General features: G+C 37.9%; 1 protein-coding gene across 1 annotated transcript in view; it reads left to right on the plus strand.

Annotated features, from left to right (window-relative positions):
- Positions 1 to 23,247, plus strand: part of LOC764695 (genetic suppressor element 1) — a 39,195-nt gene extending 15,948 nt beyond the window's left edge. The window contains exons 5-15 of the mRNA XM_030975974.1: positions 10,448 to 10,672; positions 11,843 to 12,012; positions 12,731 to 12,933; positions 13,625 to 13,728; positions 14,138 to 14,964; positions 15,379 to 15,591; positions 16,338 to 16,448; positions 16,864 to 17,445; positions 17,797 to 18,117; positions 18,465 to 18,568; positions 19,151 to 23,247. Coding sequence (XP_030831834.1) covers positions 10,448 to 10,672; positions 11,843 to 12,012; positions 12,731 to 12,933; positions 13,625 to 13,728; positions 14,138 to 14,964; positions 15,379 to 15,591; positions 16,338 to 16,448; positions 16,864 to 17,445; positions 17,797 to 18,117; positions 18,465 to 18,568; positions 19,151 to 19,258 — 2,968 coding nt within the window. The 3' untranslated portion in view covers positions 19,259 to 23,247. The remainder of the gene's footprint in view (positions 1 to 10,447; positions 10,673 to 11,842; positions 12,013 to 12,730; positions 12,934 to 13,624; positions 13,729 to 14,137; positions 14,965 to 15,378; positions 15,592 to 16,337; positions 16,449 to 16,863; positions 17,446 to 17,796; positions 18,118 to 18,464; positions 18,569 to 19,150) is intronic.
- The last annotated feature ends 435 nt before the right edge of the window (positions 23,248 to 23,682 follow it).

A 23,682-nucleotide genomic window follows, 5' to 3' on the forward strand; every position in this document is an offset into this window, starting at 1 on the left:
TGCTTGAAAATTAGAAGGAAAAAAAGACATCTAAAAATCAGGAAACACAGCAGTATTGAACCTTTCTACTCTGATCACAACCTCCCCCCCCCCCCCCCACATTCTTTTGTTACATTACTGCTTTAATTCTCATATCACTGAAATCATTCATGTATTGTTTCATTATACAGAGGTCATTTAATCGAAAAAATATTATGCTAATCCTGATAAAATTGATATCCACATATATTTGCTGTAGAAATCCAATATTAATCTTGCAAAGTTAACCCCATTAAAAGTGGTAAGAGCTATCTCTGGAGATGGATAAAGAGAGATGGAATCAAAATGCTCTCAATTGAGTTGCTGTCAGGTTGATTTGAACGCTAGATCTTTGATTGATGGAACACTATCACCCCCTTCACAGAATATCAAGATTACATTGAGAAACACATCAAATCTCCAATATTCTAAAGATTACAACCTCATCAAACAGAAGGTAGGGGCTGCAGGAAGCCTCATTACCACAGAGAATGACAGAAATCCTCTCATTTGAAGGGATAAATGTTGAGGGGGAAACCCAAACAGTTTCTCATTTTATTTAAGTAATGAGATGAGAGGAATAGATAGGATCGATTTATTCAGCTAAATATGACTATCCTCATGAGAGTTGTATCATTGCAGACTCGGGGGAATTATCCAAAGAGGAAATTAAAATCTATATTGAATGCTGACTGCAAATCGCACAGAAGTTTGAAGAGCCGCTCCCCTGATAAGGTTTATGTTTGATAGCGAGAACGTCAGGGTGTACTGTGTGATTTGATAGAGGGGAGGGTAAGGGTTTTGAGGAGGGGGCTGTCAGAATATACACTTGTGCTCACTTGGATGTACATGTATTTCCATGAGGGAGGTGGGTATCAAAATGCCCTCTTTCAAGCTGTGTGATTTGGTAGGAGGATTGACGGTACGGGGGGGGGGGGGGATGACAGAATATACTCATGCCTACTATGAATCCTGGATGTACTGTATGATGTAATAGGAGGGGTGAGAATACATCTGGGAGGAGGTTGCCAGAACCCTTATACCCACTTGCTTTGTGATAAGATGAAACCTTAATTAGTTGATGAATATGTAAGGGATGTTTAATACATTATTTATTGAAGATGAGAGCTTGCATCATCTTATTTTGTAATGATGTATTGACTACTAGGGTTGGATGAGGGGAGAATATGGATGCAAGCCTGGCAAAGGAAGTCTTTGAGATGTATGTCACTTGCTGGCAGATTGTACAGCTATTAACAAATTAGCTCTGCTCTGAGGCAAAGGAAGCTATTAATGTGAAGTGTGAAGCTGCATTATTATCATGTTGCAAGCAATTTTACATCAAGCGTTTCCTGATGTGAATTGCACTATCCCTACGTTTGTTCATTGCGATATGTTTAATTCATCAAGATGAAATTCATTTGCCAAATGGGAAGCATTATGCACTGGGGGAAAATTATCCCTGTATTTTATCGATGACAAAGATTGAACATGATCTTGGGAGTAATTGTGGTCATTTAAAATTATGCAAGATTTACAGATGAGGTGATTTTGATCCGATGTCCACTCTGGAGAAATACTCCCATGATAATTCTTGGACCAATTTTGTTTTTTAATGCATTTGTATGAAATAGCAACAATGGTGTAGTTAGCATTGATAAACACAAGTACCCCTCTCCCCCCCCCCCCCCACACACACACACACACACTCACACACACGCTCACGCCTGGTATACAACGCATGTCAAGCAAAACTGCTTTTCCTTTTGAAGACCAGTCAGTTAAAATGAATGTATTGATATCTGAAAGCCCTTGGACAATTCATGGCAGCTACAGCACCAAGTGCATGATATCAATTACTCTATGCTTAGATAGAGCCTTTCAATCCCAGAGCTCATTTCCTCATTAGCTTTGTAAAAATTCCTTTTCGATCTATTCTATTGTGCTTTTGAATTTGAGCAAAGGATAGAAAGTGAAAGCTGGTGGCAAGACATAATGCCTTGATAGACACTTGTCCTTGTATGAGATAGCTGCACTAAGGACCTCTCAGCGTTGAACATCGAGGCATTTGGTTTCCATTTCTTTGTGTTGCAGTCATGCGATGTATGTTGCTTTGGAGGAGAGAGAGGGTGATAGATGCTTGTGAAGGGCGAGAAGTGAGCGGTTGAGAAGTGACGGTGGAGTCTGTCCGTCTTGAGGGTTAAAACAGAGTGAGAGTGAACAATGGCAGGTCACTGTGGAATGAGAGACGCAGAAACCGACACAGATACAGAGTTAAAGCGAGGCAGATACAGATATATATATATATATAGAGAGAGAGAGAGAGAGAGAGGGAGAGAGAGAGAGAGAGAAAGAGAGAGAGATAGGGAGAGAGATAGAAGAGAGAGAGAGGGAGAGGAGGAGGAGAGAGAGAGGAGGAGAGAGAGAGACAGAGAGAGAGAGAGAGAGAGAGAGAGAGAGACAGGGAGAGGAGAGAGAGAGAGCGCGCCAACAGGCAGGCAGAAAAAAGAGAGGCAAGAAAGAAGGAAAGAATGAAAGAGAGATACACCAAAAGATAGACAGAGGGACATCCAAAGAGAAATAGAGAGTAGGAGAAGATTAGAAAAATTTAAAAAGGATATGGATTTGAAACCATCTTGAGATCTTAGCATTGATTATTAATTTTAAAAACAACTGATTTACAAGAACCAAGTCCTTGCAGTGATAAATGAACAAGACTTGAATCAGTTAGGACTACTAAAAAAAAAATATGAAGAGTGAAGAATGAAACAAGAAAGAAGAATGAAAACTAGTGGGTAGAGAAGAAGAGAGTGATTGTTTTTATAGAGGGATCATGATATAGGGGATAAAGCAAGCTTAGAAAGAAAGAGAGAAAGGAATAGAGTGAGGAGAGAGTAGAGGCGCTAAGAAGAGAGAATCAGATAAAGATAGACAGTGGTCAGTGGTTGTCATTAAGCGAGAGATAGTGAGACTAGGAAAGCTCATTAGGGAAAAGATTAATGGCAATAATTAAAAGATATCCAAGCTGAATCCCTGCGCATAAGAGTGCGCCCCGAGTGATGGATGATGATTGTGGCATTAAGTAGCACTCGCCAGGGCGTTTAACGACGTCATGAAAATTACATTATCTTGCTGCACCCTCACGTACCATCCGTGAGCCCAGCCACTGAGATCCATTAGCAAACGGACTTTAGCACTGTGAGTGTGAGTGGCTAATGTGTGTGTGTGTGTGTGTGTGTGTGTCTGGGGCTTTGTCGCTACAAAGCGGTTTCCTGTGCTTAGCTTACCTTTTTACCGAGTCCGCGTCTAATTCTCTATTCTCCAATATCTCTATGTAGATAGATTGTTATTGACTAAGTGCTTTTTGTTCAATGTTTGTTTCCTCTACATCTCCATTCCTGATGTGTTACAATAGATCTATTTTGATATTTTTACACGACAATTGATGTCGATTCAAGCAAAACAATTATTTATTTGAGAATTGTAAGAAATGGCCAATTCGTTGAAAAACAGATATGACTTTTAGAGCCAAAAGGGCATTAACTCATTCATTCTTGCATGACGTTAATTCCCTTTTGGTTCTCTGCAGACATTAAGACCTTCCTCTTTCTCCTTGTGTTTTAAAGGAATTTTTTTTTTCTTGTAGATTATATGTCTGCAGTTTATGGATGAAATATCAATCTTGTTTGGGCCCCTCTTTATATCTGAATAGTCCAAGAGTGCATGTATAACCTTACTGGTTGGTAGGCCTACCGGTACTAACTTTTAAGAAAAATATAAATTATATGTTTTTTTTTGTTTATTTGTAATTTGATATATCCATTTCTCTCTAATCAGTGATTTTGTTTAGAAGGGAAATACAAAGTCTAGCCAATAATTAAAATAAAGAATAGTAATAAGGTTGTTTAAATATGACATGGCTAGTTTAGTAGTTCAAATGTCCTTGTTTTGGATAATTATATATATAATTATAATTATGCAAACAGTTTTTTGAGATCTTGTTGCAACTAAATCCTACATTAATAAATATGATATTAGATAGCAGGATTGATAAAGATTATCATTTTCTAATGTTTTGTTTTATTAAATTTTACTAGAAGACAATTTCAATGCTTAAGAATGAAATTACATTTGCATTAATTTTGTAGTCATTTTGTAGACATGAAGAGTAATTATTTCAATATCACTACCAAGTGAGTGAGCCAGCCACACACAAATGCCTGGTATCTATTTCTGCACACAGACTATCATTATCACCGCCGCCGCCGCCGCAGCTAAGTGTGCCCTTCAAAGCAGCATGGATTTAGAGGAATAGAGAAAGAGGGTGTCATAAGCATCATTGTGACGTATCTTAGCATATCACTCTCACACACACACACATACACACGCACGCATATTAACTCACATGTGAAGTCGATTGGGAGAAAGGGGGGAGGGGGGGGGGGGAATGATGAGAAACCGCAATCGGATCTTCTGTCAGCCATGTTTTCCATCTCCATGAATATTCGATAGACAAATCGTCGGGTTGCCGTGCGGTAGCGGCATCTGCCATTAACAATGTTTGCGCTATTGATTGAAAGCGATCCTCTTTGGCTGTGCGGAAAGAATAACCAACGATTTAAACAGCTGGACACCGAGGGCTTGCTTCAGCGCTGTGGCACAAGGAAAGGTGTCTTTGGTAAAGAGATTGAAATCAATAGGCTTCGGTAACATATATACCTCCATGTCACCTATCTATCTTTCATCTGCTGATATTGAGGCAGAATACCACTCTTGTCATTTTAATCAGACAATCAAGCAATTTAGCACTGATGTACCAGTAATTGCTGGAACAATTTGAATTATTTATTAAAGTGATAAATTGACAGGATTCATTAGCTTTGATATCTTCGGGTTACTTACTAGGGAATGAAGATGGAGAGATTTAATTTCATTTTAGTAGTTTTAATGAAGCCAAAATTCACAGGTATTGTAGAAATTAATAAATATTTCAGTCAAATTTTCATCTTTATTACAGGCAATTTTATGCATTAGACAGTCTTGTGTTGGGGAGTTTTGGGGGAATTAAAAGAAATGATCTGAAATTGTATAGTTCAAGATATATCTTCTTATATGGATGTATCATATACCAAAAAATATATTGTCAGATTTAACAGGAAAGGATATTCAATGAAAAGAAAATGACCAAGGACTGATTTTGTTGCATACACCCATGGATATGTTACAGGAACAGAAAGAAAGCATCTAAACAATTGGAAAGATGTATGGAGTAATAGGGTAAAGCAGAATCTCATCTTTATCGCTTCGGGTCTGGAATATAGAAAGAGGCATCTTATGAGACAGGACAGATTGACATTTTCCGCACTGATCTGTTAAAGGAGATTGTTCTCATCTCTCATGGGCTCAGAAACATATATAGATTTCATTAAGGGCTCGGAGAAGGGAATATTATATATCTTAGCCGTGTCGCCACTGCACTTTAGCAGTGCTCCTCAAAGTGGCCGAGCAAATGGGATACTTTATTGTCAAATTTATTTCGGATAGAGGGCATCTTTTGTGTCTGGACTTAGGGATTGGGATAGGAGTTCCCTCCTGGGGTTGTACTAGACCTCCACTTATTTTAACAAAGATTAGGTTTTGATGTTTTGTGTGGATAAATGAGTAATAATGAATGATTTAGATTTTTCAGTCAAATTCAATGCATGTACTTGTAAGAAAGGCATCAACAATACATTCCTGAGTGTTATCAATTCCCTTTTTCTGCAGAACAGATCATTTTGATTGATTGATTGAATGATTTTTATTCGACAAGCTTCCAACATACAACAATATACAATAATAACAGATCAAAAAAAGTCAGCTTGAACAGGATAACCCACGAAAGCTCGAGAGCTTATTTCCAGTGGGGTCCCTTACAGACATGTATAAAATTAATAAGTTAAAATAGTAATATTTACAGACAGATAAGAAAATTAAAAGAACTACTTATTAAAGATAATAATAATAATAACAACATTAAACTGATGATAGAAATGATAATTAAGTACAAGAAGAAAAAGAAGAAGGAGAAGAAGAAGAAGAGGAGAAGGAAGAAGAGGAAAATAATAATGAATTTGTAGAATTTCTATAACGTATCTTGGTATCTTGTTTTCTTCTCAATCCTTTCATTATATAAATTCAAATCAATCTTACATTTTTTTTGACTCCCCTCCTTTTTCTCACTTCCTGTACCTGCTTAAAAAAAAATTTCTCTCCCCCCCCCCTCTCCCTTTATCTATCTCATCCCTCTCTTTTTCTTCCTTCTTTCCTATCTCTCCCTCCCTCTGCCTCCCCCCCCCCTCCCTCCCCGTCACCCTCCCCCTCCCTCCCCGTCACCCTCCCCCTCCCTCCCCGTCACCCTCCCCGTCACCCTCCTTCCCCTTCCTCCCCCTCGCCGTCCCTATTCATTGTTCCACCCCTTCTCCATTTGAGCCACACTCCGGCTCTCATCTTCACCCTCATCATAGCCCTGCATTGGTTATGAGCAATTATGCCTGTAATTTGAACACGCCTGGATTTGACGTCAAGGCATTTCTTTGATAGTGCTACGTTTCGCCAGGTCGTTAGTGCGCTTTATAGCTTTGGGGTAAATAATGGCGGTGGTGTTCATATCAAATCATCAATTTCTTTGAATGATGAGGCAGTCCAATTTAGCATGATACATATTGTGCACAATCATTTTCTGATGCCACACATTAACAATATATGATATACATATATGTCTGCGCATATATTCCCAACCCCTTCTTTGTGACTTGTTTGTTTGTTTGTTTTGTTTGATTGATTTTATTTCTGCGTTCAAAAATATACAAATTCAAATTCAAAGTACAAAATTTCGAACAATAACAAATACAATGAATACAATGTTTACAAAAGTAATTAAATGAAAAATCATGTTCAATTATATCATTCGATAAACATGTACGAAGCATACAATAACATAAGAAATATGAAATATTTTCAATAAATTAGAGAGGTAATTTGGAACGCAGGAGACCGCCATCGTGAGCGGTTAGGCTGGAGATGGATGGCGGCCTCGTAAAAAGAATTGGCGACATAACTCTCTTCGAAAAACTGAGTGACCAAGAGGGTGCGGTGCAAGTGCAGGTGCAGTGAGCAGTTGCATGATAAAGAATAAATAAGTCACGGTTTTGTTATACTAATTTAGAGAGGGGGAGCATATGATTGTATTATTTGTCGTTTAAGTGTAGCTTTTAAGGAGTAGATGGTTGAACAAGACTTTATGTTGTCGGGTAAATCATTCCAAATGTCCGGGCCAGAATGTCTAACAGATTTGTGTGTTATTGATAATTTGGGGTTTGTAAGATGGAAGTTTCCAGATATGCGAGTAGAGTATGAATGAACGGAATTATTAAACCTAAACATGTTATCAAAGGATGGTGGAAGCAGATTATTAATGTACTTAAACATAATAACTGCTACTTGAGTAGTGTTCAGATCGAAATTTTTTAGTGTTTTAAGTTTATAGAATAAAGGATCAGTGTGAGCTAAGAAATGCGAACCTGTACAAATACGTATGGCTTTCTTTTGCAGTTTGAAAATAGAATTGATTTTTGTCGAACCACAATTTGCCCATACACTATTACAATATGTTATATACGGGAGAACTAGCGAATTATATAGTAGGAATAAGGTTGCATGGGGTAGAAGAAACTTTAACTTGGAGATTATTCCAATACTTATGCATTCTAGTTATCTCACAGTATGACAAAGATTAGTGATGGTTATTTGTCTACATGGATAGAAGAGGAAGGCCACACTTTTAATCTTATTGAAAACAAATTCTTTGTTAAATAGATTGATGGTTTCTTTATTTCAATTACTCTGAGAAAGTATGATATTGCTTACAGTGCTGTTTGATAGTGCTATGTTTTCTTACTTTTGTTACTTAATATTTTAGATGGCACCTCCAAAGTTAGATTATTATTTTTTTCAGCACAAAGAGAAATTAATAATATTGAAAACAAATAGTGTCAAACTATTTCGTATGATTAATACCGATAAATGAATTTGGATGTGAAGAAGTGGTGAGAATCGAACTAGAGACTGCAATTAGTTAAGTGGAAATGATGTGAAATGCAAAACACCGTGGCCTTGAATATAAATTTTAGTTTCTTTTATAATATACCGTTGGTAATGAATTGTGATAGCATTGTTATCATGAGACAAAGGAGTCCATAAGGCCTTAATTGTGTTACATAGAATTAGGTTATGGATCAGTTGATTAGAGATTGGTACACCACTTGTGTTGATCAAGCAACTTCAATGTTTTCAGTGTTTTAACTCCTAACAGCAAGATGCTAAGTAATTCATTTCTGTATTCATTACGATATATTCCAGCAATGGATTTTTAATCATCACATGAATTGACAATCGCATTACGTGAGGCTGTTTCTGTCATATAGTAGAATGAATTTTAATAAATCTGTGGACATCCAGACAACTGTTATTATAACCTTGGTCATGTGATTAATATATGACTGATTTCCACCTGATGAGAAGCCTTTCATGTCATTCAAGCATGTCATTGAAGACAACAAATCAACTGATTGTGGGAGTAAGAAATGCTAACTATCTTTTCTGATCTATTCTGTTGCTCAATGTAAAACACATTTTTAAAGTCATATTTTGTGTTTTCATATAATTTGACAGATATATTTATCTTTTCAAGTACACCAATGTTTGTAAAATGATGATTCATATCTTGATTGAAAACAAAATTATATTCAGGATTGAATATACGCTTAGCCAGAAACAATCAAAATATTTTTCAAAATAGCATAATTTCCTCCTTCTCCCCCTTCCTTTCCCCCGGAAATCCATCACAGTTTTCAGGATCATTTATCATACAAACATTGATATTTTCGTATAATTGATGAAAACAAAATAAGTTGAGGGATAGTATTACTCTGTGTTGCCAAGTAAGTAATCATAAACAAAGCTGAGACAAGCAAAATAAGAATTATTATAATCCAGATCATTAGTGTTGCAGGCCGATGATGCGATTAGGCGTCTTTCCAGTGTGGGCAACTGTCCAATTCTTAACAATCCTGTAAAAAGAATTTTGTATTCCTTGTCTGTCATCGTGCTATGGGTTTTTGTAGTCTAGGGCTATCAGAAGTTCTTTTTCAAAGAATGGATGGTAGAAGAGTCATAAGCTTTAATAGCCTTGGGTGGTGAAATATTTTATTAAAGAAATAACAAAAATATTCATAACTAATTGATTATTAGAAATAGTATGAAATTTTAGAGAGGATTTTGCATGTATATTACATCAATATGAAAATATTTACATGGCATAAAACTTGGTAGGGTCTGACCCTGCCAAGACTACTTGTCACTCTACATTAGTATAGTTTGTTGAAAATCTGGAAATTCAATCTTAGGATTTTCAGAGGGGGCTGCAACTTAGGCATGTCGCACGTTGCCTATGTTGACAAATTTCAAATTTCTGCCCTCCCGGCCCAAGCGAGGTTGATAGTGGTTTGACAGGGAAAAGGAGAGACCCTCATGCCTGGCTTGTGATTCAATCAGCGAGGTTCAACTGCCAGAAATAGGGTCTAACCTTCACCCCAGGGTGACTGACTGATCAGACCTACAACTTGTGAAAGAGAGAGAGAAAGAAAGATACAGAAAGAGAGAGAAAGAAATATACAGAGAGAGAGAGAGAGACAGAGAGAAAGAGAGAATGCATACTAGAGGGCCTGTCACACCTACCCGATGTACCTTGCCCGAACTAAACCGGAGTGCACACTTAACAACGCTGAGAAAATCGGCGGTGTTCTACCGGTGTAAGAGCCAATGTGCTACCGAATACCACTTTTCTGTCACTTAGTGTTACCGATGCGCATCCGCTGTTCTACTGATGTACCACCAAAGTGATCGAAGTGCCGGTACACATTGAGGCCACCGGAGAGCCGCTGGAGCCATACCAGAGTACTGCCGTTGTAGTCCCATTGCTCTCTCTGGCAGCACTGCCGTTGTAGTCCCATTGCTCTCTCCGGCAGCACAACGGCAGACATTTTTGAGCATGTAGAGGGACAGACAGACAGATGAACAGGCAGATAAAGAGAATGAACTTAAATCTTTATTGAGACATAGTTGAAGCATTGTGGCACTTGAGGAAAATAGATGCAGTGACGAGAATGTTTTGTTGTACAAGCTGACCCCTTCCTCCCTCTACTATCTTTCCCCCTGCTATTGGATTCATAATATTCATAAACACATCATCTGTCTATTCATATGACCCCTAAAATTCAATTAATTTCTTACATAATTGTTTGCATAATACAGTTACTTGATAAAAGCTCTGTAATTTTCAAATATTTAAATATTGTTATTGTCTCTTTCTCTCCTTTTATCACTGTAGACCTGAAGAGCATTTTGAGCGCTATGCCTCCTACCCTGGTCTTCGGCCTCCATTCCTGCCTCTGGGTTCACCCCATGCACAACTCTTCCCCCACCCAGCCATCAGCCCGCTCTTCACTGGGCTCCGCTACCCTGCAGACCTGCAGGCTGCTATGCAGATGCCCCATCTCTCACCAGGAGCCATGTCATTTGGGGGACTGGGTAACCCCATCACTGCAGCAGAAAGGTAACCTTTCCTCTTATTATTTGGTTTTGTTCGTATTTTTTTTAAAGGCTTCATATATATTATGTATTTGACCATTGTCTACAAATTGATTTGCAATATCACACAATTAATACCGTATTTGCCGGCGTAAAGGCCGCACCCTCGCATAGGCCGCACCCCCGATTTTGAAAAAAAAAAAAAAAAAAAAAAAAAAAAAAAAAAAAAAAAAAAAAAAAAATCGTTTTTTTTTGTTTGTTTTGTTGTTGTTTTGCTGCCGAAAACCCACGCGTGGAAGGACCTTCATTTAACATCGAGGTGCAGTTAAAGGCGCTGATTTGTGCTTGTAAACTTGTCACAAATAATAGTAACAATGTCGTTTTTAGAAGAATGTGTAAGATCATTAATGTGAATTAAAAACAATAAAGTACCTATGGTACCAGTGGTGTACCTTGTGGTACACCATTTGTTATAGAAAAAAATTTGAGGAACTATTATTATAAACTACATATTGAGATCTATTAGAAAGATTACTTTCAAACCAAGATGACAGTCAAATTTTAGTGTTGTTGTAGTTTCCGAGTGGTGAGTCAACACACTGATTACTGAGTTCGGAGACATTGCCAGGCATAGCGCCATAAATCGAAACTAAAAAAAAAAAAAAAAAAAAAAAAAAAAAAAAAAAAAAACTTTTTTTACTCTTTCGCCGCATAGGCCGCACCCCGACTTTTTGATATTTTCTCTTCCAAAAATACTGCGGCCTATACGCCGGCAAATACGGTACTCAAAATCTAAAATTCTGATCATTTCATGTCAGATTTTTCCAAGAAATGAGGTTTCTTTCTAAAACCCGACTTTATCTTTCAGAGTTCTGTAACCAAGGCCCGTAACCAAAAACTGATATAATAAGATAAGTTACTGAACAGTCCTTATTGGAAACTTAAAACACAATCACTGGAAGAGAATGTTTCTCCTATCTCCAGATTTTTAGGACATCTTTTCTCTTTCAAAAAAAATTGATGAAATGCCTTGAGAAAATATATTTCCTCTCATTTGGCAATGATTTATTGATACTCTAGTATTTATCCTTTAAACAAAGTGATTTTCTTCATATGCTTTTCAAGAAGAAATCTAAAATTGAATCTGTTGTACTGTATCTGATAAGGCATATTTACCTATATACTTTCATAACAGAGAGAAGGTGCTACAGGAGCAGCAGCGAGAGAGGGAACGAGAGCGACGTGCGGAGGAGTTGAGATTGGAGCAGAACCGAGAGAGGAGTAGGAGCGAGAGGGATTCAGCATCTCTTCATCACGACAGGGGTAGGGTTGATGAGAGGAGGTACTCCAACAGCCCAGCAAGAGGTATGTATATCACTCTATCAATAGCGTTGGTTGTGCAAGTGAATTAGTGCCTGCTTCTGGAATTATCTTGTATAGTACTGTCAAAACAGAAACTGTCTCAAATTTATGACACCAGCCATTTTTGTTGTGAGAAACTTCCAAAAGTTGCGACAATATATTGTTGAGATTCGGTTATTTGGGGGCGAGAAGCTTTCATACATCTTGAACACTCAATATAGATTTGCAGTACTTGCTTGACTGACAGGGTACAATATTGTTTTCCCATTCACAATGGAATGAGATTGAAATGAACATACTGTATAAGCTGTTATTTTCGCGAATTTTATATCATCATGGATTTTATCAACACGCCAAAATATTGGCACCTCATCATACCGGAGCGTTCCTTCTCTCATCGCGAATATATTGCACAGATTGCATGCTTCATCCTGACACGTAATTCTCTTACGTACCAGTGCAGTACTCTGCTATATGTGATGCGATGGGCTCTTAATGTGTTGGGCTCTTAATGTGTAGATATTGATGATACTCCCCTGATAGTCAGCAATCAAGTAGACACAGAAATAAACCTCCAAATAAATCTTTAAACAAACCATTCATAATAGTGTCTTTAACCAATTTGACTTCATCTTCAGTTGAACATATTGGAAATAAAGCTGATAAAGCAAGGAAAGCATTTTATCTTCATGTATTTATTGCTCATCCTCGTCCCCTCTAGATTCGTCAAGTTCCAGACGACCCCTGTCACACTCATCGGTGGGGTCCAGCAAACCCTCGCCCCAGGACCAAGCCCCCCTTCCCCTCCTCAAGAAGGCAGACAGGGAGGACAGATGGAGTGAGAAACACCGTCACACACCCCGCAGCGGACGGGAGGACCATCACCACAATCAGGAGTCCCCTACTAACTACTCCCAGCATAGAGTGAGTCAAACATCTTAAAAGTCATTTTCATCAATCTTTATTCAAATCTTTTGATAAAAGGCTAATCAAGAAAGAAGTCAAAGGAACATTAGTTCAATGAGGTCTAAATCATTAGATTACAACTTTTCACCTTGTCATTTGAATCATATCTGGAGCAAAAGTGTACCACTGGTGTGTTTTGCATATGGCAGTATAGACGTCAGTTTGCATTAAGGACACACAGTAGTCGGCTCTCATGGAGGAATTCGACACTGTTCAGTTATTTACCCTATAACAGGCGTTGTAGATTAGCCTTCAGTTTTGTGACCAAAATGCCTTATATAATGCCTTGTATTTCCTCATCCATTCCTCCACAAGGTAAAGTCATTATCTCACTTTTCCCTCACCCGAAGACTCTCCGAGAGACGAAGGGTTATTTCCATGGACCTACGGGTTCGCTGTGTGCAGACTTTTAAACACATTGATTGTATTTCCACCAAGTCTGGTGTCAGCGAATTATGGCCTTCTGCACATGGAAACTGACGACCCACTCCCTTTAAGTATTGATTCATAGCTTTGTTATCAGTCATTTATATTTTTGTTGTATTTGATAATTATCTATGAATGCAATATACTGCTACAACGCAAGTGGTGCTATTGATTTGTGTTTTAACTCCATGTGTACCATTGTTCTTTCCCTTTGGTTTCACAGGATATACCTTCCCATGATGCTACTCGCTACCTGTCAGACAGGGAGAGAAAAGCTCACCATGAGAGGGAGCTGTTACTACAACAAGACAGGAAGATTGCTGAAAGGTGAGCAGATCAAAATTATAGATTCTAATGTCACTTTTAGTGGTGCTGTGGATACAACATAAAAGTGAATGATTTGGTGTTACGCTTGGTGGCTTTTTAGTGTTTGTGTACAGGAGAACTGTGTTTCATTTATATGGATCCATGCTAATTACAGGTTTTAACCAGATTTTAAAACAAATATTAACTTATCAACAAAAAAAGTCCTTTCGTGTCAGTATTAATTAATTGTGGGTAATTGTTGTTAAACTTCGATTACCCTATTTTTGTAAACATGTAAATGAATTCTTAAATCAATTCAATTTATTTCAAGTTGGCTTTTCAAGTAAATGTGAGTGCAATAAAAACAGATAGAGTCCAAACATAATGAGATCAGTCATTCTGACATACATAAATCTTAATTTTCCTCCAGGCATGAAGCTGAACATCGGGAGAGACAGAGAGAAGAGCATTCCAGCCATCATCCACCTCCCCTGACCTCTCTGCATGGGTCATCGCACCTATCAGCACATGTATCCTCCCACGGGTCATCCCACGGGTCATCCCACGGGTCATCCCACGGGTCATCCCATGGGTCATCAACCCATGGCTTGCCACACCCCTCCACCACCCATGAGGTTCACAACAAGCTCAGTGCTTATAACAATCATAGAACAGTAGATTATGAACGCTTGCCCCCTTCAAGGACGTTACATAATGATAGCAAACATACCGAACGCATGCCCAGTGATCACAGACGGTTACAGCAAGCACATAGCGGCAGCGGTGGTGCTAGTAGCAACAGCAACAGTAAATCGGGTAGCCACGTACCGCTTAATTCCAATGTGGAGGACAAGGATTCACCGCGCCACACGCAGACTCTCTTGAAGAACCAGGCGCAGCTGGGACCCTATGACTTAAGCCACCCGCATGCAGAGTTCACAAGGCATATCCATGAGTTCTACCGCAATCAGCATATACGGGACGCTCTACCAGGTCACATGAACAGGTCAAGCTCTGAGCCAGCCATCAGTAAGCTGGATCTAGAGGAGAAGCGCAAGAGCGAGGAGAGACTCAACGGTGTCTATGCCTCTAGTGAGAGTGAATCAGACAGCGAGGAGGAGTTGGAGGATAAGCGGGAGCGGCATCGCAGGAGGATGATTCGCATCGTCAAACGATCCAGACTCAAGATGGATGCTAACGAGAAGAAGTTTGGATTCCTCAATACTATGGGATTAATCACTCATAAAGACAGGAGGGGTAAAGACACTACTGCTTATTCTAGAATGCATGTCTCACGTATCTCAAACAAGTCCCATAAATTGTGTTGACATTTTGGCCTTTTAAGTTTTAGTATCATCATGGTAATGACCTCTTAATCAGTGATTTTTAGGTTTGACATAAAAAAGTATGCTTGGAATAACATTGTACGATGTATCTGATCCGTGATTTTTTATATAGTAGGAGTTCAGATATGAAAATATGAAGTTTTTTGAGGTTATTGTGATTTAGCAAACATAGTTATCATGAGATATCTAACTGAAAAATATGCTATGGTAGATTTTATTCATAGATGAGAGATTCAGGACAATATTATCCTCAAATGAAGTTATTGTTCTTACCTGGACTGAATTTGTTGATATTGAGTGAACCTCATTTTCATTGTTGCCACAGAGGTGAGACGAGATCAGAGGCGGAAGAGGAGGCGGATCTATGGAGAGGACATGCCCCCAGCCAAGGTATCTAAGGTGATGCCCCAACCCCCTCTCTTACCCTCTGCTGCACCCCTCACCCAGGATGACTTTCAGAAGGAGCTCAACTACCCTCACAAGTGCCGCTTTCTCCGCATCTTTGGACTGGATACGCTCACACAGGAAAAGAAGCAAGGTGACGTCACTAATAAGTAGATGTTCAGAAAATGTGTATGTCATGTGATGATGAGAAGCAGTGTAACTCAGCTACCTGTGAGAAAGGGATTAACCCCCCCCCCCCCCCCCCCCCCCCCTGATGAAAAGCAATGTAACTCAGCTACCTGTGAGAAAGGGATTTAACCCCCCCCCCCCCCCCCCCTCCTGATGAAAAGCAGTGTAACTCAGCTACCTGTGAGAAAGGGATTAACCTCCCCCCCCCCTCCCGATGAGAAGCAGTGTAACTCAGCTACCTGTGAGAAAGGGATTAACCCCCCCCCCCCTCCTGATGAAAAGCAGTGTAACTCAGCTACCTGTGAGAAAGGGATTAACCCCCCCCCCCTCCCATCTCCCTTCAACGTTTTCATATGAAGGGCAGCCACTTAACGTTTGATGCACAAAGCATTCCTAGATTTGGACGAAAAGTTAACTTCTCTGTCAGTATTCCTTTATATCTACTTTATAGTTGTGCACTCTTTTAGATTTGAACAAGTTTTTGCATTCAAGCATTGTAGAGAACATCTTTTGGGTAGAAAAAAGAAAGTGCTTATTATGTAGCTACTGTTACCTGCCATTTTTTTCTTCTTCTTCATACCTGTTATGTGTATTTATCATGGTTTTAGTTCTATCAAGGTGTAGAGCATGGCATCAGTCTACTTTTGGTCGCGTATATATGTTTTCAATGGAAACTAATTCAAATTTTCTATTTATTCTTTTACTTTTCAGGCATGGCTAATGCCAAGAAAGCAGTAGAAGCAGACAGAGAACGTAAGATAAGGAGAGATAATAAAGATGGTGATGCACCACAGCCTAATAATGCCGATGCCCACAGCCCAGGTCAGTATCATTTATAACATTATTCTACTTATCCATGTGCAACTATTCCTTGCTTGCTAGTTGTCTCGTCAGTTCCAGACATTTGCTATCATGAGTCTCTATATACTGCTATTTATCTATCTATCTATCTACGTTTATTTGTAACATGCTGGCAGTGTTCTTATTTGTCAGTCACTTTAATGAATCTGTGTATCGTGTGGCTTTTAAAGTGAAAAACTGCATGTATGTAACTGCAGAATATTATTTACATTATAAGATAGGGAACCGTTTCCGGAAAGAGCTATCAAAGCTCAACCCAAACTAAATGGAATTGTCAGCTTTGTTGCGTGCAGCGTGGTGATTTTTACATGCCATTAAATAAGTGTCATAAAATAATATGTTTTTCTAATCTAGCTCTTTTTCCTATCTATTGCAGCAATAGATGCAGTGCTCCAGCAGAGATTACAAGAGGGAAAGGAGGGTTCCCCTTACATCAACTCTCACCCTGGTCTGCAGACCCCCCTCAACCACCTCCAGATCGACGACAAGTCCTCCACCCCACCTGTACCTCTAGGAACAATCCCGGGTTCAACTGCTGGTGCGGTGTCATCAACGACCAATCACAACAATGCACATTCCCCGAGCGACGTAGACTCCTCAGCATCATCAATGCCCGACCCTGCTTCTAATAACAACCAACAGCTACTGAAAACAGCACCTCCGGCAGGCAGCGGGGACGTGGTACCGACGAAGAGCGTGGATGCCATGCAGCTGAAGAAGGAAATCAAGCAAGAGGTGGTGAATGGTGAGTTGGCCAGCTATCGCAGGAGATCGGACGCCTCTTCATCTTCATCATCCTCATCGGAAACTGTGCTGAAACAGCCATCGCCATTCACTATCTCATCATTCCTCAACACCTCGCGACATAACTCAACAAACCCCATCTCGGATGGTTTCGCTCAGGAGTTCCATCAATCGGTGCTGAGATCTACTCAGGAGAAACTCAATCAAAAGAAAGGTACGAGACAGAGAGGTTGGAAGATAGATGTAGGGAAAGGTTAATGGAAGAACGAGGAAATACATTGACTGAAGATGGACAGAAAGAGAATCAGATCTAGATATGTAGGGGTTGATAAAAGTAATTGTAGTCTTCTTTGAAAACAAAATATGTATAGTTCACAGTTATACTATATGGAGACATAGGGATGCTTTATATTGTACAAATATATATCGTAACGTAGAAGTACCTTAAAACCTCAGATACATGGCTCTTAACAAGATAGTTTATTCCTTTTACATATTCAGTCATCAGACTTTGTACTTTCTGATGTAGACTTGCAACTTGTGTACATACTCTTTCTCTATCCAGGTGCAAGTTCAAACTCGTCTCAGAACGATTCAGCAGCTAAACGTGACTATCTCACCATTCCACCAACATCATCTTCATCATCAACATCATCATCATCATCATCGTCATCAACCTCCAGCAGGCATCAACACCACCACCAACATCATCCGCCTTCATCCACACCACCATCATCATCATCATCATCATCGTCATCATCCATCTTACCATCAGCTGCATCATCACAGCAGAGTAGCAGACACAAGCCACTAATGATGAATAACCGTCTCTATTCCTGGCCTGGATGGGAAGTCGTCTCAGAGTCATACCATAGATACCTAGCAGGTAGGAATCCAACCTAACATTAAATCTTGTTATGTGTGTTTGAAATTTACATCAACCAATTTGCTTTTGAAGTAGACATGTGAAAGGCCTTTGTTTGATTGGTAGAATGCAATGATGATTAAAGCATTATTATGTGTGTAGATATTTTAGAGTCTGTGATGTCTGATTTATAACTATTGAAAACCTGAAAATGTTCCTTGATGAGAAGTACACATTACACTATACTACTCCAAAACTATCCCAGAAATCTTCCATGTTATCACATCTAATCACATGAGCTTATTAACAGGGCTGTTAGTATCATCAAATACATTTTCTTGAAATTGACTTTCGTTCTTTTCAAACAGATCAACGATCAGAGAGATCCATGCTTTTGGAACACTTAACAGGCCTTACGCACCACAATGCAGAACTCAATGGCAATGCTGAACTGCTTGCAAGGAGGAAAAATGTAAGTATGTGTAAGAGGTCATGCCAGTGTTATAAAGTATCGTGTAATTTTGGCTTAGTTGGTAGAGTGGTCAGCTCTATTATCTGATGACGAAACAGTCTGAGGTTAAAACCGAGTTAAATATGGTCTCCAGCTGTGAATAGGTATATCTGATTGATACACTTCAAAACTTATCAAATACTCATCCATACAGAGTGGGAAAGGAAAATCAATTGAGAAAAAATTGAAATGAATTCTAGAAGGAAAAAAGAGAATACAGATACTGTAAAGAAACAATTTGAGAAAAGTTGGTCAAAGAATATTAAAGTTATGAACTTTTATTTCGCATAATACGTCCCGTTATTAGGAAAATGTATATTATGTTGAGGATATACCTCCATCATACACTTGGTGGGGAATCTTGTATATTAATGAACAAGAATACAATACATTTCTCAGAATACGTATAGTTATTTCTAGGGCTAGGGTTTTCTTTTGAGGTTGGTAGAAGCTTTGTTGTGATTATCCCAACCAATGAATGTTTTCTGAATCAGAATTGATATCTTCCTCTTTCTCTTTTTCTCATTGGCACACACCTCACAGGAGCTGACAGAGCGCATGTACGAGATGCAACGAGAATATGAGAACTACATGCGAGAAATGCATCTACTTAGGCAAAGAACAATGGACCTAGATAAGGCTACAAAATGATGTTGCTTGCCTGTCTAGTGAACTTATCACCAGCAATGAGAGAGTGCAGGGACCGTCAGCTCGCTCTTCTCAAACAGTAACGATGGTTGGCGTTGATTATAGTGAAAGTAAAAAGCCTTGCTGAGGATGTTTGCAATCTTATTCGATGGTGCATTGATCCATGTTGGATGTCTTAGTGTGCAGGTTATTGCCAGATAATCAAACAGACTTTTGAATTCCATTCCTTCGTTAGCTTATAGTCTCTGTTCTTCAGTTCAACAATTTTGATTTCCTTACTTATTATGGATGATGGAAGCGTGCAGTAGGATGTTCAGCAGAACAGGCCAGGAGCATAGGGGGAGATTTAGGATCAAGAATCGTGAGGTGTCTGTGGCTTTGTTTGGAGGAGTACTAATATCCTGCAGATACATGTGGCAGATGGATGAAAAAAAAACCAGAATCAAACTTCATCAACAAAACAACCAATAGAGAGGGTGCCCAAGTTTGCCGTGGATTAGGATGCAATGGAGTACAGAGGAAGGTTGAGTTTGTCAATGAGCGCAAAGTATTCGTGTTCATCACAACATGAAATACCGGAGGAGCAAAAATGTTGAAACATACATTTCCAATGTATTGTAACAAAAATGTTAACGTTTTGAAATAGATTTTCTTTTTTTAAAAAAGAAAATGTGGGATCAGTTGAATTTTAAAGCCGTCTCAGGTTACATATGATAAATGATAACTGTAAATCACTTGGAGAGATTTGTATTAAGCACTATAGAAATCCAAATTATTTATTTTTTATTATTGAAATTATCAAGAAGAAATTTAGAGGAACAGTAAAATCCAAAGTAATTTTCACAGAAAAGTTTCTAGACGTACACAAGACATGGGTGCTTCAGAGCAGTAGTACAAGTTCCTTGACAGAACACTATGTATTTTGATGGATGGAGAAAAGATTTTTGAAAAGATGCTTGAAAACATGGACCAAGAAAATTATAAATCAAAGTCTGACTCCTGACTGGAATGATCCATATATTTTCCAGTCTGGTGTTTTTTAACCACTCAAGAGCAGCTGTTAGATTTGTGAAGTGTTTCATTTGTTTACCCAACAATGTAACAATACTGAAGCTATGCTGTTAATGAATTTTTACAGTTTGCCTGCAAGATAAAACTAGAAAGCCTGCAACTATAGGACAAAAAAAGTATTTAATAGGTAACACTCAATTTCACCCCCCCCCCTTTATTTCATCACTTGAAATATCTACAGATTTTTTAAATTTTTTAAAATTTGTTGTTGTTGGTGTATCTCATTTTGTTTGTTCATTTCAAAGGAAATGCAGTTGGCACCATAGTATAAATTGACATTTTTGTAATAAACTTTGGCAGGCACTGTAAGAAAACTTGTTGAGAATGAGAGTGCTGTGAGCAATATGCATAGCATACATGGAGCTGCATGGCATTATGAAAGTCAGGTTAGCATAGTTAATGTACCTGTATATTTATTCTATGACGGGAAATGCTGTCTTAGATATGTTTGTCCGGCTAGCAGGGATATTTGGTTTTAGACATGCTATTTATTTTATTTATACAATCAAATTAACTTTGGTTTTCTCTGCTGTAGATTCTGTATTTTTGGCAGCTTTCCGTACATTTGTAGGATAGTCATTCCACATTATTTATTCACAATTGTAATTTCCCTGTTGATTTTGAAGGTTCTGATTTTTTAGAATAAAGGTATATATAAAGAATAAAGCATATTTTATGCCCACTGCTTGTTTTCATCAGCTAACACAAAACTACTCCAAAATATGGCAACTACCTATTACTGATATTAATCGTAATAACTGCTTTCATATAGCACTTATCACAATTGATAGGAATGGTTAAATTAAAGAAAGGCAAAACACATTAGAGTATCTTGAATATTTTATGAGAAGGAAAAGCAGAAGATACCAAACCAAGAACCAACCGGGAGGGGAACATTAATTAAGACATGGAGTGGAATGACACTTCAAGAGTCTATTGAGGTACCTGCAAACAGAGATATGTGTCAAAATGTTGTTGTCAATCTCAGAGCTCGGAAAAGATACCTTGATAGATAGATAGATCCAATTAACAAAGTGCTGTTCCTGGATGATTGGATTCAATTACAAGTGCACAGCCTTCACTTTACCATGGAGGGAGGGAGCTAGGGAGCATTCCTGCCTGCCAGTCTAGATTTCACATATGCATAAATCCAATCATAAACAATACATTCTTTCAAAGCAGACATACGGATTGAATCAAACTCCTATCTCACTACTACATGGTAGCACATGAGAGAAGAAAGCAATATTTATCCAAGACTTCTGTTTGTAATTCTTCGAAGATTGTGACTAAGTAGTCTTATTTTCATAAAAATCTAGACGAAGTGCTGCTACCATTTTCCAAGTTTGAACAAGTATAAGAGGGAAGTTAGGATAACTTGACTTTCTTGTTACATAAAGTTTGTTTAACTATCATTCTTCTTGTCACATAGCCTAATGTTATTTTGTTGTCCCTTATAAGTAAGCATCTTTATATCTTTGAAGCAAAGTGCAATCATGTAAAATACATTTCACTTAATGTTCATATCTATTATTATCCACTGCTGGATTAAAATGTTTTTTTCCTTGATGTTAGGAAATATCTTTCATAATTTATTAACATGTGAGACACCTCCCCCACCCATACAAGAATATTGCACCTGTGTGTTTTTATGTTCAACTGTACACCTGTTTGATTTTTTTTTTTTTTTTTAGGGATATGCGCTGTTGTAAATTTGTAAATATTGCAGTTTTTCACTCAAAGCAGTCCCTTTTTTATTCAATGTGGAGTTCTCTTTTATGTGTGGCAATATATGTATACATGTATATATGCATATATATGTTGTCATGTTGGTAGTTTTATACCTTGAATTTCATATGTAAAGTTGTTTTCAAAAGATTTCTAGTTTTACACAAACACTTTAATATTTATTTGAAGAAAAACAAGAAAAAAGGCAATTATAGATGTTAAATCTGTTTAGTTTGGTTTAATAATAATGTGATGACATTAGACTTGAAGTCTCTCTTTCACTCTGAAACCATTGGTATGAATACCTACAACACTCCATATGATATTTTTGTGAGTGTGAGAACTAGAGTGTTGGGAAATTGTTTCCTTATATTTCTTTCAATCTCAGCTATCGAATGTAATTCTGGGGAAACAATATTGGCCCATTCTCTTGTTCTTACAAATAATGACTAAACAGCGTTTTGGTCTTCAAAGAGTTATTGTGTTGAGAATGATTCAGCAATATAAACTGAGTTTGTAATGTAAGGACCAAAAATTGATGTTACAGTGGACCAACTTTTTTTTCCTTTTTCCCTTTATTTCTTTATGATAATTCCATGCTCATAGTCCGGACTACCTAGACCGGTACAGAAAGATATACATGCAGTGATTTTTTTTTTCTTCATATTTTTTTAATACATACTGTATCTGAAATCAATCCATTTGGATCAAATTTAAGAACGACAACATTAATGCTTAATTGTGTTATTATGTATCGAGTATTTATTAAATGGATAACACTTGATTTTGTTTTGATTTTACATGTACATGTTTTTCCACACAGGGTACTATTTATCCAATGTGTTTTTGTCTCCTTTTTTTTCTTTCTCAACACAATACAGATTTTTTTTTTTTTCAAGAAGTGCTGGAGTAAAGAAAAAGGCAGCCATCATAGTTCAGCTTCAGAATGTGGCAAAATATATTTATATTTAAGATTCCAAACTATTTTTCTGTTTGATTTTTAAACAAGAATTATTACAAATTGAAACAATGAGATAAAATAGAGCATCTATAATTGAATAATTATCATGTTGCAAATTTGTCATTTATGAAGGTTCCATATTAGCCGAAAGAAGATTATCGTAAGGCAGAGATTCACAAAACATCAGATTATTTTGAAATCTTTGTAGTCTTTAAAGACCCACTGCACCTCTCTATACAGCCAACAATGCCTAAGCGATACCCATTAATTCTCCATGATGCCCTTTTTCTTATGTTAAATGAGAGCTGATTTGATGAGATAACCACCTGTCAGTGATCTTGCAGGGAGGTCTAATCCCTCCATGCCAAACTAGTGCAAAGGGGCTTTAAAGCTTGAAAAAGAAAAAAGAAAAATGGACAAAAATCTATCACATTCGGTGATCTTGATTAACATAAACCTTGTATGATGTGACTAGAATACTTGTACGTTACTGTATGATAGGGTGGTTTCTTTTGATATATTTGTGTTCACTCAACAAAAAAATCTGTACTTATTGTGCATCTTTTGTCTTTGGAAATAGTGTAAATTTATGATCTAATATGAAGCACATGAATCTAATGATGGTTACAACTGTAAATAACACATTTTAGAAGAGACAAATTTTATC

Source organism: Strongylocentrotus purpuratus, unplaced genomic scaffold (assembly GCF_000002235.5).
Source record: "Strongylocentrotus purpuratus isolate Spur 01 unplaced genomic scaffold, Spur_5.0 spur5_scaffold_8, whole genome shotgun sequence".
NCBI classification, from domain to species: domain Eukaryota; kingdom Metazoa; phylum Echinodermata; class Echinoidea; order Camarodonta; family Strongylocentrotidae; genus Strongylocentrotus; species Strongylocentrotus purpuratus.